At 41.3% G+C, this 13,298-nt stretch overlaps 1 protein-coding gene across 7 annotated transcripts in view; it reads right to left on the reverse strand.

Moving 5' to 3' along the window:
* Window positions 1-1,140: 1,140 nt before the first annotated feature.
* DTNA (dystrobrevin alpha) overlaps window positions 1,141-13,298 on the reverse strand; it is a 234,481-nt gene continuing 222,323 nt past the window's right edge. For 6 of the 7 annotated variants that reach the window (XM_055799736.1, XM_055799734.1, XM_055799735.1 and 3 more), the window contains one exon: window positions 1,141-4,694. In XM_055799736.1, the coding sequence (XP_055655711.1) occupies window positions 4,539-4,694 (156 nt within the window). In that variant the 3' untranslated portion in view covers window positions 1,141-4,538. Of the gene's footprint in view, window positions 4,695-11,670; window positions 11,718-13,298 lie in introns of all 7 variants that reach the window. The other variant, XM_055799739.1, reaches the window with a different exon arrangement.

Here is a 13,298-nt window from a genome sequence, read left to right on the forward strand (position 1 = left end):
GTTCAGCAGATATCGCAAATAATTTACAGTGTAAAATGACCGTCTTTATTGAACAAAGTCACCATGTAGACAGGGGAATTAGGACAAATAAACCCTGGTGATTCATAGATTACCACAGCAGTCAACGCTGAAGGAGGCAACAGGCTGGGTGTTATCTGCTTCCCAAGATCCTGGGATATGTGACAAGTAGATAGAGGATATTGTTGGTGAGCTGCTACTGCTTTCCTTCTAACAGACCCCACCATGGTGCAATTAATTAGCCAGCTAGCAATGTCCTGTGTACAGCTGGGGACATTGCAGCTGTGCCAAGCTGCCAGGGACACCCTCTGCAATGGCTGGCTGCAGGGCATCTGCTGGAAAGGGCTGCTACCAAGGGCCAGCAGCACACACTCAGCCAGCTGTCCTGTGGAGGGCCACCAGCACAGAAAGCACAGCTGGGCACTGCCTCCTGACTGTCTCTGCCACGCTTGGAGATACTTCACCAGGGCACAAACTCGTTTTAGGTGCGAGCTCTTGCTTTGCAACTCTGTGCTTTGTTAGGTTAGCAATACCAAGACCTGATACGGAAAGACATCTTAAAAGTGTAACTGGAAAAACAAAGACTTCACGTCCTTCTGCAGTAAAAGGTAACACGGGACTGTGTGTGGTAAAGCCATTAAAAAGTACCTCTTCCAAGGTTTTGCTCCTTCTAAGGACAGAGAGGGAGAAACACAGCAGCCAAGAAAAATCACACGATTGCAGACAGTTTAGGTTCCTGAGGACCAGAGTCCCCTCATACCAGGCACCTGCCAGGCCCTTGATGTCTCAGCTTAGGGTGACTTTCATTTTTGTGAAGTGAAAGCAGGGATAGACATTTTACAGATGGGGAACTGCATTTTCAGGTTGCGAAACTGCCAAATAGAGAATTAAGAAAGGAAGAAAGAAGAAACTGCCTGGGCCACCAAAAGCGGGTGCTGCTCAGTGCCATGCTCACAGTGCTGGGGAAAGTGGTGGAACTTCACACAGAAGTGGAGACAGTGTGGGTGAAGCAAAGACTGCTTGCTGCACCACGGGGACACATTTTCCTTCCCTACTGAAAACATCCACTGCTTGCGCTCTATGGAACAGGACTTCCAAAACCAAAATAAGCCACAAACATAATTACTTTTAAAAATCTTTTTAATGAAGAAATAATTCCATTCCAAAATATAGACACACAATTAAATAGTTTAATCACTTCAAAATATAACATGTCCCCAGTAGGTTCCAACACACACACACAAAACAATACTTAACAGCAATACAAAAAACCCATACAATAGCAGTTCTGTTACAATACCAATGAATATCGTGACATCTTTAGTGTCTCTGTGTCTGTCTCAAGTGGTGTCAAGTACAGTAGTTTTAAAAATGTCTTACAGTTAGTAGCCTCAAGATGTAACTCTTCATACTTTTTCTTTTCTTTTTGGTTCAAAGGTAAAAATGCCCTTTTGTCTTCAGGACACAGTGGAGTGCTTGTTGTTCACAGCTCCGTCTGCTGAATTGAACCAACGTGATTACAGCAACCTGCGGTTGCAATATTTACAAGGTCTATCTACAGTAATTGCTGAGAACCAATAAGGATGGGAGAAGATGACTGAAAGTAAAGGTGGACACACTTATGATAAATTATGATGCAACAATTTGCCTCATGCATATAAGAAAATACGTATTATATCACAACAAAGGCCACACACCTTTTTATGCAGTTTAGTTAACATTACTACTTACAGACAACCCATTCTCCACCTTCGCTTTGGACATTCAAGGACCCTATACATCTTCACATCCCTGTCTCCTGATTCCAAACCACTGGTTTCCCCCCAGTGACAGTAAAACCACCCGGAGTTTTGACTGTTGTGGTGGGCCATTGGTAGTTAAGAAAAGGCCCTCGCCAGGGACCTCTTCTGTAACTCTGTTTTAATGACCGCAAACCACAACCAAAATAATATTCAACAAGCAGACAAAGACCAGCTGGGCAAAAACGCAGCCAGCTTAACAGTTGGAAAATGCTTAAAATAGATATTTGGAGAGCCAAGCAATAGGTGCTTCATCTCAGAGCTCCAAGGCTTAAGGGACCCAGCGCTCCACTGGGGATCACCTTGTTGACACCAGTCTGAATGAAAGGCGCTTGATCCGTCAACTTTTTTCCTTACTCCTAGCCAGAAGCCCTTGCAATGGATTTATTCTATTGCATCTATTTTAAGCATAGTGATAACAAGCACACAGACATTGAGATGATGGGAGGGATCTATTAGTCTGGGTACAGTTAAACTTGACATGGGTTGAATTAGTCAGCCATTGCATGTAGCTGTGTTCTAGCTTGTTTTCTCTCTGTTCAGGAAATGTTTGCCTGGAATCCTGAGCTGACAGCAATGTCTACAGCTTCACCAGAGTAGCTTTAAATGTGGAGTGCTAGGCACTAGTGGAGGCTCACCCATTCCTGAGAGGAGGTTGGAGGAAGGGGCATTGGAGGATATGGTGCCTGCCTTGCCAGGATGGCACATACCCCAGGAGCAAAGACCAGTGATTGCAAAAATGAAAAGCTTACATGGAGATACCTGGATGTCTTAGTATGCACTTGGATGTCTGAGACCAAGCCCAGATATGCAAGGAGATGTAGACAAGAGACCTGCATATGCAATAAAACAACATGAAAGTGAAAGATGGAAGCAGCTATTTCATACAGATACTCCTTCCCTAACAGATAGTGCCCAGGGAAACAGCCACGAGCCTATAGTGTGCATGCAAACAAGTGGACTTACTGGGTTGAGCTACATAGCAATCTCACGTAAATACAGCAGCGCACATCCGTGTCACCATGAAAGCAAGGACAGCCAAACCACGTTAACCTGCTTTAGATGGGTATCTCATCACTTGCTGTAGGCAAACTGTGCTGGTGTGAAATATCTGTATGAAACACTACTGTTTTCAGGGCTGTTAGACAGTGTCACTTCAGGTCAGCCAGATACTGGAAGCCTAATACTGTATTAGGGCAGTAAAATTACATTAGCACAGAGGTCACCCTGAGCTGCAGTGACACACTGCAGGTCACACTGCACTCAGTGACACGCAGGGCTGTGTGGCCAGCATGTAACACCGCACCGTGTCACTGCCTGGCTCCTGGTCTAGCTGATCCTGGCCTGGCTCTGATGTCTCTGCATGTCAGTGCTATGTGCCATACGGGTGTAGTCTGTACTTCCAAGCAAATATGCTGTGGGGAGGACATTATAGCCAGTTTGTGTCAGTCCCTGCTCAGGAGTGTCTGTAGGTTTGTAGTCACAGCAGAGCAAACACTTTTTAGCTAGCAGTCCCATTGCCTAATCCAAAATGGCCAGGTAAGTTCCCTTTCTCCTGAAATGCCTTTATACTTGAAAAATACTAAACTGGACAAAACTCCAATTCTGTAACTGTATGCCTGTCCTTTCAAAAAATAACCCACTGCTTTTCTTGTGCTTTTCACTGATAGCTATTTCTCCATCCAGCTCTGAAAGAGTCTCACTACACATTTCCAAGAGTGCATGCAGAACATCTGGTGGCTGGCTAAGGCAATACACATTCGGAAATAAAAAGAAAACAGTTGCAAGCGCACTTTTAAGCCTGTACATTTAAAGCTGAAGGCCTCGAAAATAACATAACAGAGGGGGGGGAGAAGGAGGGGCAGAGAGATGGAAAGAGCCGGTTTGTTTAACACATGCTTACTAAAGCTAAAACATCAATGAAACAATACCATGGAGGATTATACGTAACATCAGTCAGTTCAGGGATCTTATGGCACCTGTGGTTTATAAACAGCTTTAGCAACGAGTATTTCAAAACATAGTTCACAGTTTTAAGAAGATCTGTGCTGATTTAAAAACTAGATTCTATATCATTTGAATGTCACCTTTTGTATATGATATCTATTTGGAAAAAAAATATTTACACTAACTTCTATGGCTGATTTGTTAGATTATTTTGAAAGAAACATTCCTAAGTTACACATTAGCCCTAAATTAGAGAAGTTTTAAATTACTATTATTAATTATATTATTATTATTATTATTATTTTAGTACATTTTTGTTTAAGTCTTAAATTAAAGACTTGCAAACAAATTGTGAATATAGTCTGGTACTTTGTTTTTTGGGCTACTAGATATATACACTCAGGAGTATAATCATTCAGTGTTAAATGCATAATTGTAGCTTTTTATTTCTTCTGTGGAAAAAATGTACAGTGTATAGTAAACCGATCTACTAAAATCTCAAAGTATTCAGAAATCAAATTCCTATCTATAAACAGTATTATTGTAAACTGAACAGGTTCAATATCATGTGCAAAGGGTTTACGTGAGTTATTAATACCGCCATACTTGTAACAGCAGTACATACGTCAGTCTGTTTTCTTCACTGGTAATGAGCCATGTTACAGAAGATGTAGCTAATATAAGTTAGCTTTAAACAAAAGTCTTGTTGTCAAAAACACACATCTACAAACTACAACTCTTAGAACAAAAGTACTGTGCTACAGTCCTCAGAACTTAGTTATGTGATTTTTTTGTCAAGAGACGCTGCACCTCTTGGTTCCACTCTTCCGTGAAGTTGGCAGCTGAGTTTTCTTCATCATCTGTCTGAAAGCAGCTCTCCTCATCATCAGTTCTTATGTAGCTTTCGTTGTCTGTCTGACTACAGCTTGCCTGTTGAGAAATGTTTAGGGAAGGTTTTATAAAGCGTGCTGGTTTAAGATGCTGCACCCACACAGGCAGGAGCAAGTAAAGCCTTTGCCTGCTGCTTCATTGAGAGAAAAAAGGAGGAGCTGGCCAGTTCCTGCAGTGATTCCTCAAAAAGTTACAGAAGTGGAAAAGCCATTCTACCCAGATGAGCCACAGGTAGTGGAGCTGTAAACAGAAACTTACAGGGCACGTGGGAAGTTGGAAAATCTTCTCACTGTGGGGAAGAAAACTGTTGCCTGCTCTGCTGGGGAACCCAGGTGTAACTCAGTCTGCACTGACACAGATTTGCGGATGTTGCCATCTTCCCTTCCATTTTACCCTTCCAGGGTGCTCTATAAATACATTACCGCTCGCAAAACCATGGATTATTCCCTTTGTGCACAGCGTTCAGCCACTCAGTTAACAGTCACTCACCACCATGAGCCTCGCCTCACATGTAAACGCCTCACCCTCGGCTTACATGCCTGAGTATGTTTTACTGTGTCTAAAAAGAAATGTGATTACTTAAAAGCATGATTCTGGGTGCTATAGCTCATGAGCACCCTAATCTGCTGGTACACCAGTTTCTCCTTGGTGCTCCCCTGAATCCTGAAGCATCAGTAAGTATCTTAAATTCCTATATTGGTGGCATAAAAGTTTTAGCTGGTAATGGAAAATGCTTGGTAGACGACTGCTGCTCTTTCTCAGAAGTACGTCAGGATCTACAGTCAGGTAATACTGCAAACTTCTGCTTTCGGCATGTTTATCATGAAGGCACTGTTTACATGCTTGACCCCTTCAAAGTTAAAGGAGCTCACCTTTCTTCTTTTGACCTACCTCAGACAGAAAACTAATTCTCATTGCATGAGATATAACAATAACAACAGCACAAAAGACCAAACTTTAATGACATGAATTCTTTTCTACTGATTTCAGGCAAGAAGCTGGTCTATAAGGTGAGAGATGAAATGCAAACTACATCAGCAACAAAGAGTTAAATTAAAGCTGATGAGTGAAGAAAGGTCAGGTAGTTTAGCTTGCTTCTTCTCCTTGACACCATTTGATTGTATTAATTATTCAAGCACAAACACTTCCACCAAATTCCTTAATACCTAAGCATGCCAAATGGTATGATCTTAATTTAGTATCTCCTTGTCTCAAGCAGTTACAGAAGACTTAGCATTAACATTTTGTTGATAAATTGAAAGGTAACCTGCACCGCAAGTCTAATGAGGTGTTCATAAAAAAATTCCAAGGTACATCTTCAATGAGTATTTTTTAAAAATCAGATGTGTATCTGTACTGCTCAAGTACACAAACTCATCTGGGTATCTTAGTAAAGGCACATTTTGCTCTTTGTGATTCAGCTAAAAAGTACAAATGAAAGGCATGGAAGAGGTCAGTTCTCAGCTGCCTGAGACTGATTTTTATTGAATCAGTTTCAGGGTTATGTAAATAGAAGTTCATCTCATATTTCTTGATGGTATCGTTGTAAACCGGGACAGTAAAGTTAAGAGTGGCTTGTGAAACACTGGATGCATTAAGATGCATTGATAGTACTGCCAAGTATTTGGGTTTGCTTCAAATTTTCTGGGTAGATTACTTCTTTTTGGTGGAGTGTGGAGAGGGTTATTCTGAATTCTCTCAAGGCTTATCTCTGCTCCACAGCCAGCATTGGGATAGAGAGATTTTCATACAGGAGATAATGAGTACTAATGAACCTCAGAGTTCTAAATTCATTGCAGTGTTTTGGAAATGCCAGAATTAATTCCAAGTTAAGACTCATATAATTTATCATGTTATAAAACTGTTTCTTAGCTTTTTTTGTAACTTAGTCCACAGGTCCCTTTCTGTTACTTATCATTCAGTGGTTTTCAAAAACCATGCCTATCACTTGTGTAATTTTAGAATTAAACTCACAGAACTAAAGATACTTCTTCCCTGTTAACTTGGTCACAGTTCTTGTACAGCTTTTTTTATGCCTACTTAAGCAGAAAAATAAAGAGGAAAACCAAAATATGGCTGAGTGAATGTAGCAGATATTTTTGAAAATTACTGTGCTGTCAGCCTGCTGTTATTTTCAAATGGAATGGTCCATGTAATGCTGTTTTTTATGTATTTGTTCAGGAAAACCCCAAAAGAGATGCTGAATCATTTGGTTGTGCTAGCAGAGTATGACTTATATATGTAAGCAGCTCATCCAGTGCCTGTATCCTGCTTCTTCACCTCTGCATCACTGACATGGGAGGAAGAGGCTACAGAACCTGGGCTTACGGAGGCTGGGGCAGAGGTGGTGAGGGAGGACGTCAGCAGCTGTTTGAGGGGAGTTACAAGGATAACCAAGCTAAAAATCTTCTTGGCAGGGTTGAAACACACAAAAAGGACAGATCACAGTTTGGGAGGTTCAGGTTGGACATCAGGAAAAAATAAAAACCATGAGGAGGGTGGCACTGCACGGGGCGGGGGCGGGGGGGGGGATGCCCAGAAAGGTGTTGAGATTTCCATCTGTGGAGGTTTAAAATTCTTTTCTAGAGAAAGCCATGGCTGACACGGTCTTGTCTTGGAGCCAGACCTGTGTCAGGTGGAAGACTGGACCAAATGGCCTCCTGAAGGTCCAGTCAACCGATGCACCTACACCTCTGTGATCTCCTGAGCTCCTGGCATGAAGCTCATGCAAGGAACACGAACATGAACATGCAGTGCATGAACTTTAAATGCAGCCAGTCAGCTCTGCCTCGCAGTGTTTGGGGACCTACAGCCAAAGAGAGGCCAGGGCACAGCTTGGAAAAGTGACCTCAGGCAGCGGGTGCAGCAAATATGAAACCCACACATTCCTCAACTGTGGGACAGTAGGACAGTAATCTGACTTGGACCCTGGGCTACAGATCCTGTGTCCCGTCTTTCCCCAAGAGTAAATGGCCAGGTCCATATTGCAAAGGGCTGAAAATGTCAGTGGCCAGTGCAACACACACTAGCTGTAAAATCTTATTTCCTTCCCAGAAAAAAAAAAAAGAGATATGCAGGGCAGTTGTATTTGCACAGCACTGAGACGAATTGTCTGTGCCTGTCAGCTTAGCCAACAGTCTTTCTCGCAGCGGCACACCAGGTGGACTGGACTGACCACTTGGCCCATGGGTTTTATCACCTGACATTTTGGCAATATTCCTAATCTCGGCTGGTAAACATGAAAACTGAGTTTGGAGAAAAAGAGAAAAGATGAGAAAAACATAAATGTGTTGAATAAGACTTTTGTCCTGAAAAAACCAGTCATATTGAATAAATAATATTTTGTTAACAATGCATTCATATAAATAAATTGAGGGGATATGGAGTTTTTGTGTTTGAAAAATTTCCACCTGTTTCAATGCAAAGCATTCAGTCAGTTTTGCAATGGAAAATGTCACCCATAGCCACCCAAAGCCCCAGACCTCACAACAATTTATGTGACAAGGTTTCAAGTGAGTGAAAGGGCTTGGAGTGGGAAGGGAATGGAGTCTTCAACTGAAATTAGTACACGCTTTTGTCAAGATATGGAAAATGTGATCACAGTTAAAACAGAGGACAAAACCTCTAATAAAGACTCCTCCCTGTACTCCCTCTCAGTGCATGCTTCAGGTCTGATTTTACTAGCTTTTCACACCTCCTTTTCTGTTATAATAATGCATCTAAATGAACTGGACATGACCAACTAAAATGTTGCCATGCCAGCAATAAGAAACCATTGCTTTAGAAAATCTAGGAAATTGTAGGTCTTGTGGGAACATGTCCACTGCACAAGTAGATGGCTCTTAATTGAAAATGACAACTTTTTAACCACTTCCAGAGATGGAGGCTTTCTGCTCCCATTTGCCATCCTTGGCAAAAAAAACCTGCTATCAGGAGCATAGAGGCAAAATAATGTCAAACTTGCATGTTCCCTTAATTTCAAGATCTGCCTAGAGCCTGCTGAAAACAAGCTCAAATTCACTCTGTTGCGCTATTAAAAATAAAACAAGTGGTGTTAAAGTACATTTAACATAAAAAGTAAACTGAAAACATGATTAAATTATGTTTTATATATTACTGGCATCATTCGCTGTCTTGGGAAATTGTTATGCTACATGTTATTTCCAAATCAATTCTAGAGAATTTGTACATAGCGCTTTTAAAACTGCAAATGCAAATAGAATGCAAAAAGCCTTAATCAAATGACACCAACACCACTTGTCCGTGACTGATGAACGAGGAAAAGAACAAAACACTGTGGCTGGCCATCAGCAGCAGTATCACTCATTTGAAACTACAATAAACTGATCTCATTTTTCCCACCTGTTTTTTAAATAAGCACGAATGTAATACTGTTGTGAGGTAAGAAAGTATGTTGGCTTTCAACCTCATATGGCCATCTAGGGCCATACTGACTTTATTTGCATCATCACTGATTGAATAATACTGTCTTAGAAGTAAATGCAGTCGCTAAGCTTCAAGCAAGAACCCAACATAAACAGCAAAAGCACTTCAGACATTTTGACTGGTATGAACTATTTTGGATGTATTTTTCCAGTGCTATGAAATATTAGCACCAAATAAAATACACAAGATATGTAGTCTTCCATATTCGCAAGAGAGTGAATCTTGAGAAGACTAAGCCACGCTTATCTGAGTAGATGTATTTATCACAACGTACTATAATACAGAGTTTCTTCTTGTGGGCGTAGGTGAAGCGCCAAGTTCACCAGTTTTTGTTGGTAATTTCTGCAGGGCCAGGCTTTTACAACTGGTGGGAACATTTCAGTCTTTGGTGCTGGCTGAAGGGCTCCCTTGGGAGCCAAAAGCAGTTTTGCTACGGAATTAACCAGAGCACAGTGCTTTAAAAAGTTTCTTCTTGACATGGTTTCAAAAAGTTTCAGAAGCATACAGGAGAAGAGAGAGTAGCTCAGTCTCAGATCTCTGCTAACTTGAGGCAAGGATACACATTTTTAAGAAAGCTACAGGAGTATGCCTTTCCCCACATCACACTATCTTAACACCGCTTCTTAACAAAAAACGAAACTTTAAATGGGATTGCCTGAGATTTATAATTCTAATGAAAAGGATTTTTTTCCACTTAATATTGCAAATGGTTTCTCTGAATGCTACTACCCTCTAAAGCAGGGGTCCTCACACTTTTTAACCAGGGGGCCGGCGCGCGGATGCAATGGCAGGCAGTCATCTGCGGCTGCTTGGTTTCCCCCCCAACCCCCGGCGGGGGGGTCTGTAAATACCGGGGGCCAGATTGAGGACCCTGGGGGGCCGTATCCAGCCCGCGGGCCATAGTTTGAGGACCCCTGCTCTAAAGTCATAGTTATTCATAATTGTAATTAACTTTAACATTTCCACTAGATAGGTAGTTACACACACATACACTGTTGTTGAAAGCTCTATTTTCCTTCTAATGTGACCTGATCTGTAACTGACAACTGCAACAAAATAGAAGAAGAAAATTTGTTTTTCTGGTTGTCAATGTTTAGGAAACTCTACAAGGCTCATGTTTTTAACAAGGCTACCGGGAAAATGAACGTAACCTGAGGGGCAATGTTAGAAGAATTTTTATGAGCAGTTATTTGGTGTTTATAGTACTCTGTGTATCGCTGTTTATTTGCTTTTCACATCCATTTATTCTGCTTTAGCTGCCAAAGACACTGAGACAGATGCTTCAGAAATACCTAACAGCTTTTAACACTGAAGACTGGCAGCTGCTTTCACAAGGTCCACACGTTAACAACCAAATTCTACTGTCATCAGAAGTTGCAAATACCTTGAACCAGGATCAAATTTTACCATTAACGTTGCCACATAAATAAGGAATTCTAGCATAAAACATGGCATACAAAATCTAGCAACACGAATTCCTGCTAAAGGTGGTGCAGGCTAGGTCACTGGTTTTGCTTATCTGAACATGACCCCGCTCCCAGCTTGAAGTGCCCATTTGATAGTTGACCTTTGGTTGCCTTTAGTTCTGGCTTTGAGGAAGAGACTCAGTTTGTGACCAGCCTGACCCCTAACTTGATTTCTCCTCCCGTTCTGGCCCTGTTACCCCATGGGTCAGTGCCACTGTAGGATGGACAGCATTGTCTCACTGCCATCTTCACAGCAGGGCACCGTACCCCCCCTGGAAGTCAGAAATGTAGAGCCCATAGCTTCAGATGATGCAAGAAGGAAATGTGTAGTCTCCAATTTCCTGGGCAAATGTTCAGAATAACAGGCTACTTCATAAAAATAGCCTTTGTCTGTGCTCCTGAAGAAAAACACAATTGCTGAACTTGGCATTAAACTCGGTGCTGCAACTGTGAGGTTGGCATGTGTGAGGAACATGACCTGATTATGGGCCAGCAGGGTATTTATAGACCTTCTTGCTGTATCTCTGAATTGCCAGACTCTAGCTAGTAGCTGAGTATGCTACACTTTGGATTGGGGCATTTTAAACTTCTACAACACATCTGAAGACACCTCTGTGGTTAAGCAGCTGGTGGATTGCTTTCTTTAATGTTTGCCTAACTCCTGTTTCACACACCAGACTAGATGTTTTCGTGTCATCAGAAATGATTTATTTCAGTTATCCTAGGAAGATGAAAGCATTCTAAGGAATTGAGCTCAGGCTTCCTGAAATGTAATTTGGTTCCTTATCTTCTGGATAAAGTTTCTCTGTACTGGGTAATGTATTTGTCATCATCCTCAGGGACAAAAAGCCCATGTTCTTACTCTTAGGGTCAACAAAGGAAGAAGATAACAAGGGTGGTGGCTTAGCAGGAATCCTCAGGACTAGGACCACATTTCAAAAAGTCCAAAATGATTTAGAGATTCCTAGGCATCCTAACACAGGTTAAAAGAAGAAAGAAAGAGCCTTGTCACATACATTCAGGCAGCACAAGGTGCACTGCAACTGAAATACACATTACGAGGATTAATTCCAAACATTCTTCTAAATTGTAGTGATACTTACTTGAGAGGAGAGAGAGAAGGATATTGCACTCAACTTTGCAAACTGACCTGCAGACAACAAAGGATAGAAAACAAGAAGATGACAAATTAAGCCAGTGAGCAGCCAGGCAGTGTATTATTCTGAAGAAAGCCATGCACAAGCGTAGAAATAAAGGGAACAATTATGGACCCAGAAAATAAACCCAATGAAAAGTGTCTTGCACAACACATCCAGCAAAAGACTGTAACAAGAACACAACGGGTAGCAGATGTGGGAGGGTAAGCACTGTTAGCATATACACTAGTGCATTAAATGTGTTGTTTTCTGGTACCAATACTTGTTATTTACAACATGCTTCCAAAAAAGAGAGAGAAAGAAGCCTCCTTTGAGTTTCTCTGTCCCAGATTTCCTTGTGCTTACTGGGTTTTCTGCTCATACTTTAATACCAATTTAGAGTTTAGCATGAAAGTCTTACTTGGAGACATGGTGACACGAAATAACAAGAGTGGGTTTTGACCAACAATCTTCCATGCTACACTACATCTACATGTTTTTTAACTGTGCTGCTTTTACACAAAGCAAGACATTTAATAACATAAAAATGGCTACCATATTGTTACTGAGGTTATCAGTTTGTAACCTTAATAGGAGTTCATCCTGGCAGATTTTTTCAGCTGACAATTGCATTTTACGATAGCTACAGCCACCAGCTTTTTTGGCTATCCAGATGAATGCAGTGTTCATGTGAGCACAAATAGTAAAATAGTCTGTAATAAATTCCAGTGGTTTGATGCAAAATGAGAATAGTTGACCTGCCACTGTTCAAGTAGGATACCTTCAACAGAACTTTCCCAATTTTCCTTTGGTTTTGCAAGTAGAAAGTTGTGTGTTTAATTTTAGAGCACTCAGTGATACTAGTAGGAAAAAGGAATAGAACAGAAAAGCAAAATACTACAAATTAACTGCATTGTGCAGAGAACAAGCCAAAGCCAAAGCACATGTTTCAGGATCAATACATGACACTATCCAACCAACTCCTAATTATCCTAGTGGTCCCTCCTAAATTAATAACTTTTCTTGCTTCTTTTTAAATTTGTTCCCTAATAGAAAGTGCATCAGCCACACTGAGAAGGACTTCTTGTGTGTTGCATGCTTTGGGTCTGTGGTCATCAACTACAAATAGCTTCTACTTACAAGTCACTACTGTCAAATCATTGCCTGAGAGGAACCGACGATCTCACGGACAGTGAAGTACATAAATAAATTTCTTTTGGAAAAATGCTATTAAACACAGCTTGTCTGGAAAGAGGACTTTCTGTTCCCTCAGTGAATACATTTTTGAAAGAAAAAAGCCTTCTTTTTTCTCTGTTGTGTCTTGTCATTGTGTCCCCCTTGCCCCCCACCCCCACTTCAAGTGGAAACAAATCTTGTAAAACCATGGGGAATGAAGTTCATCTGGGTGTAGTCTTGGCTGACCTGAATGTGAAAGAAGTTTTATTCTGACACCGATAGGGAGAAGATTTCCTCCCTTTCTTCCGGTAATGTTGTTGGAGGGCAGCAGAAATGCCCTTTTTGACTGAAGCAAGAGTAACACCCAGTTCCATTGACCACCATGTATAATTTCTACTGCACAGTGAATGCCCTTATTT

This window comes from Falco peregrinus, chromosome 3 (assembly GCF_023634155.1).
Source record: "Falco peregrinus isolate bFalPer1 chromosome 3, bFalPer1.pri, whole genome shotgun sequence".
NCBI classification, from domain to species: domain Eukaryota; kingdom Metazoa; phylum Chordata; class Aves; order Falconiformes; family Falconidae; genus Falco; species Falco peregrinus.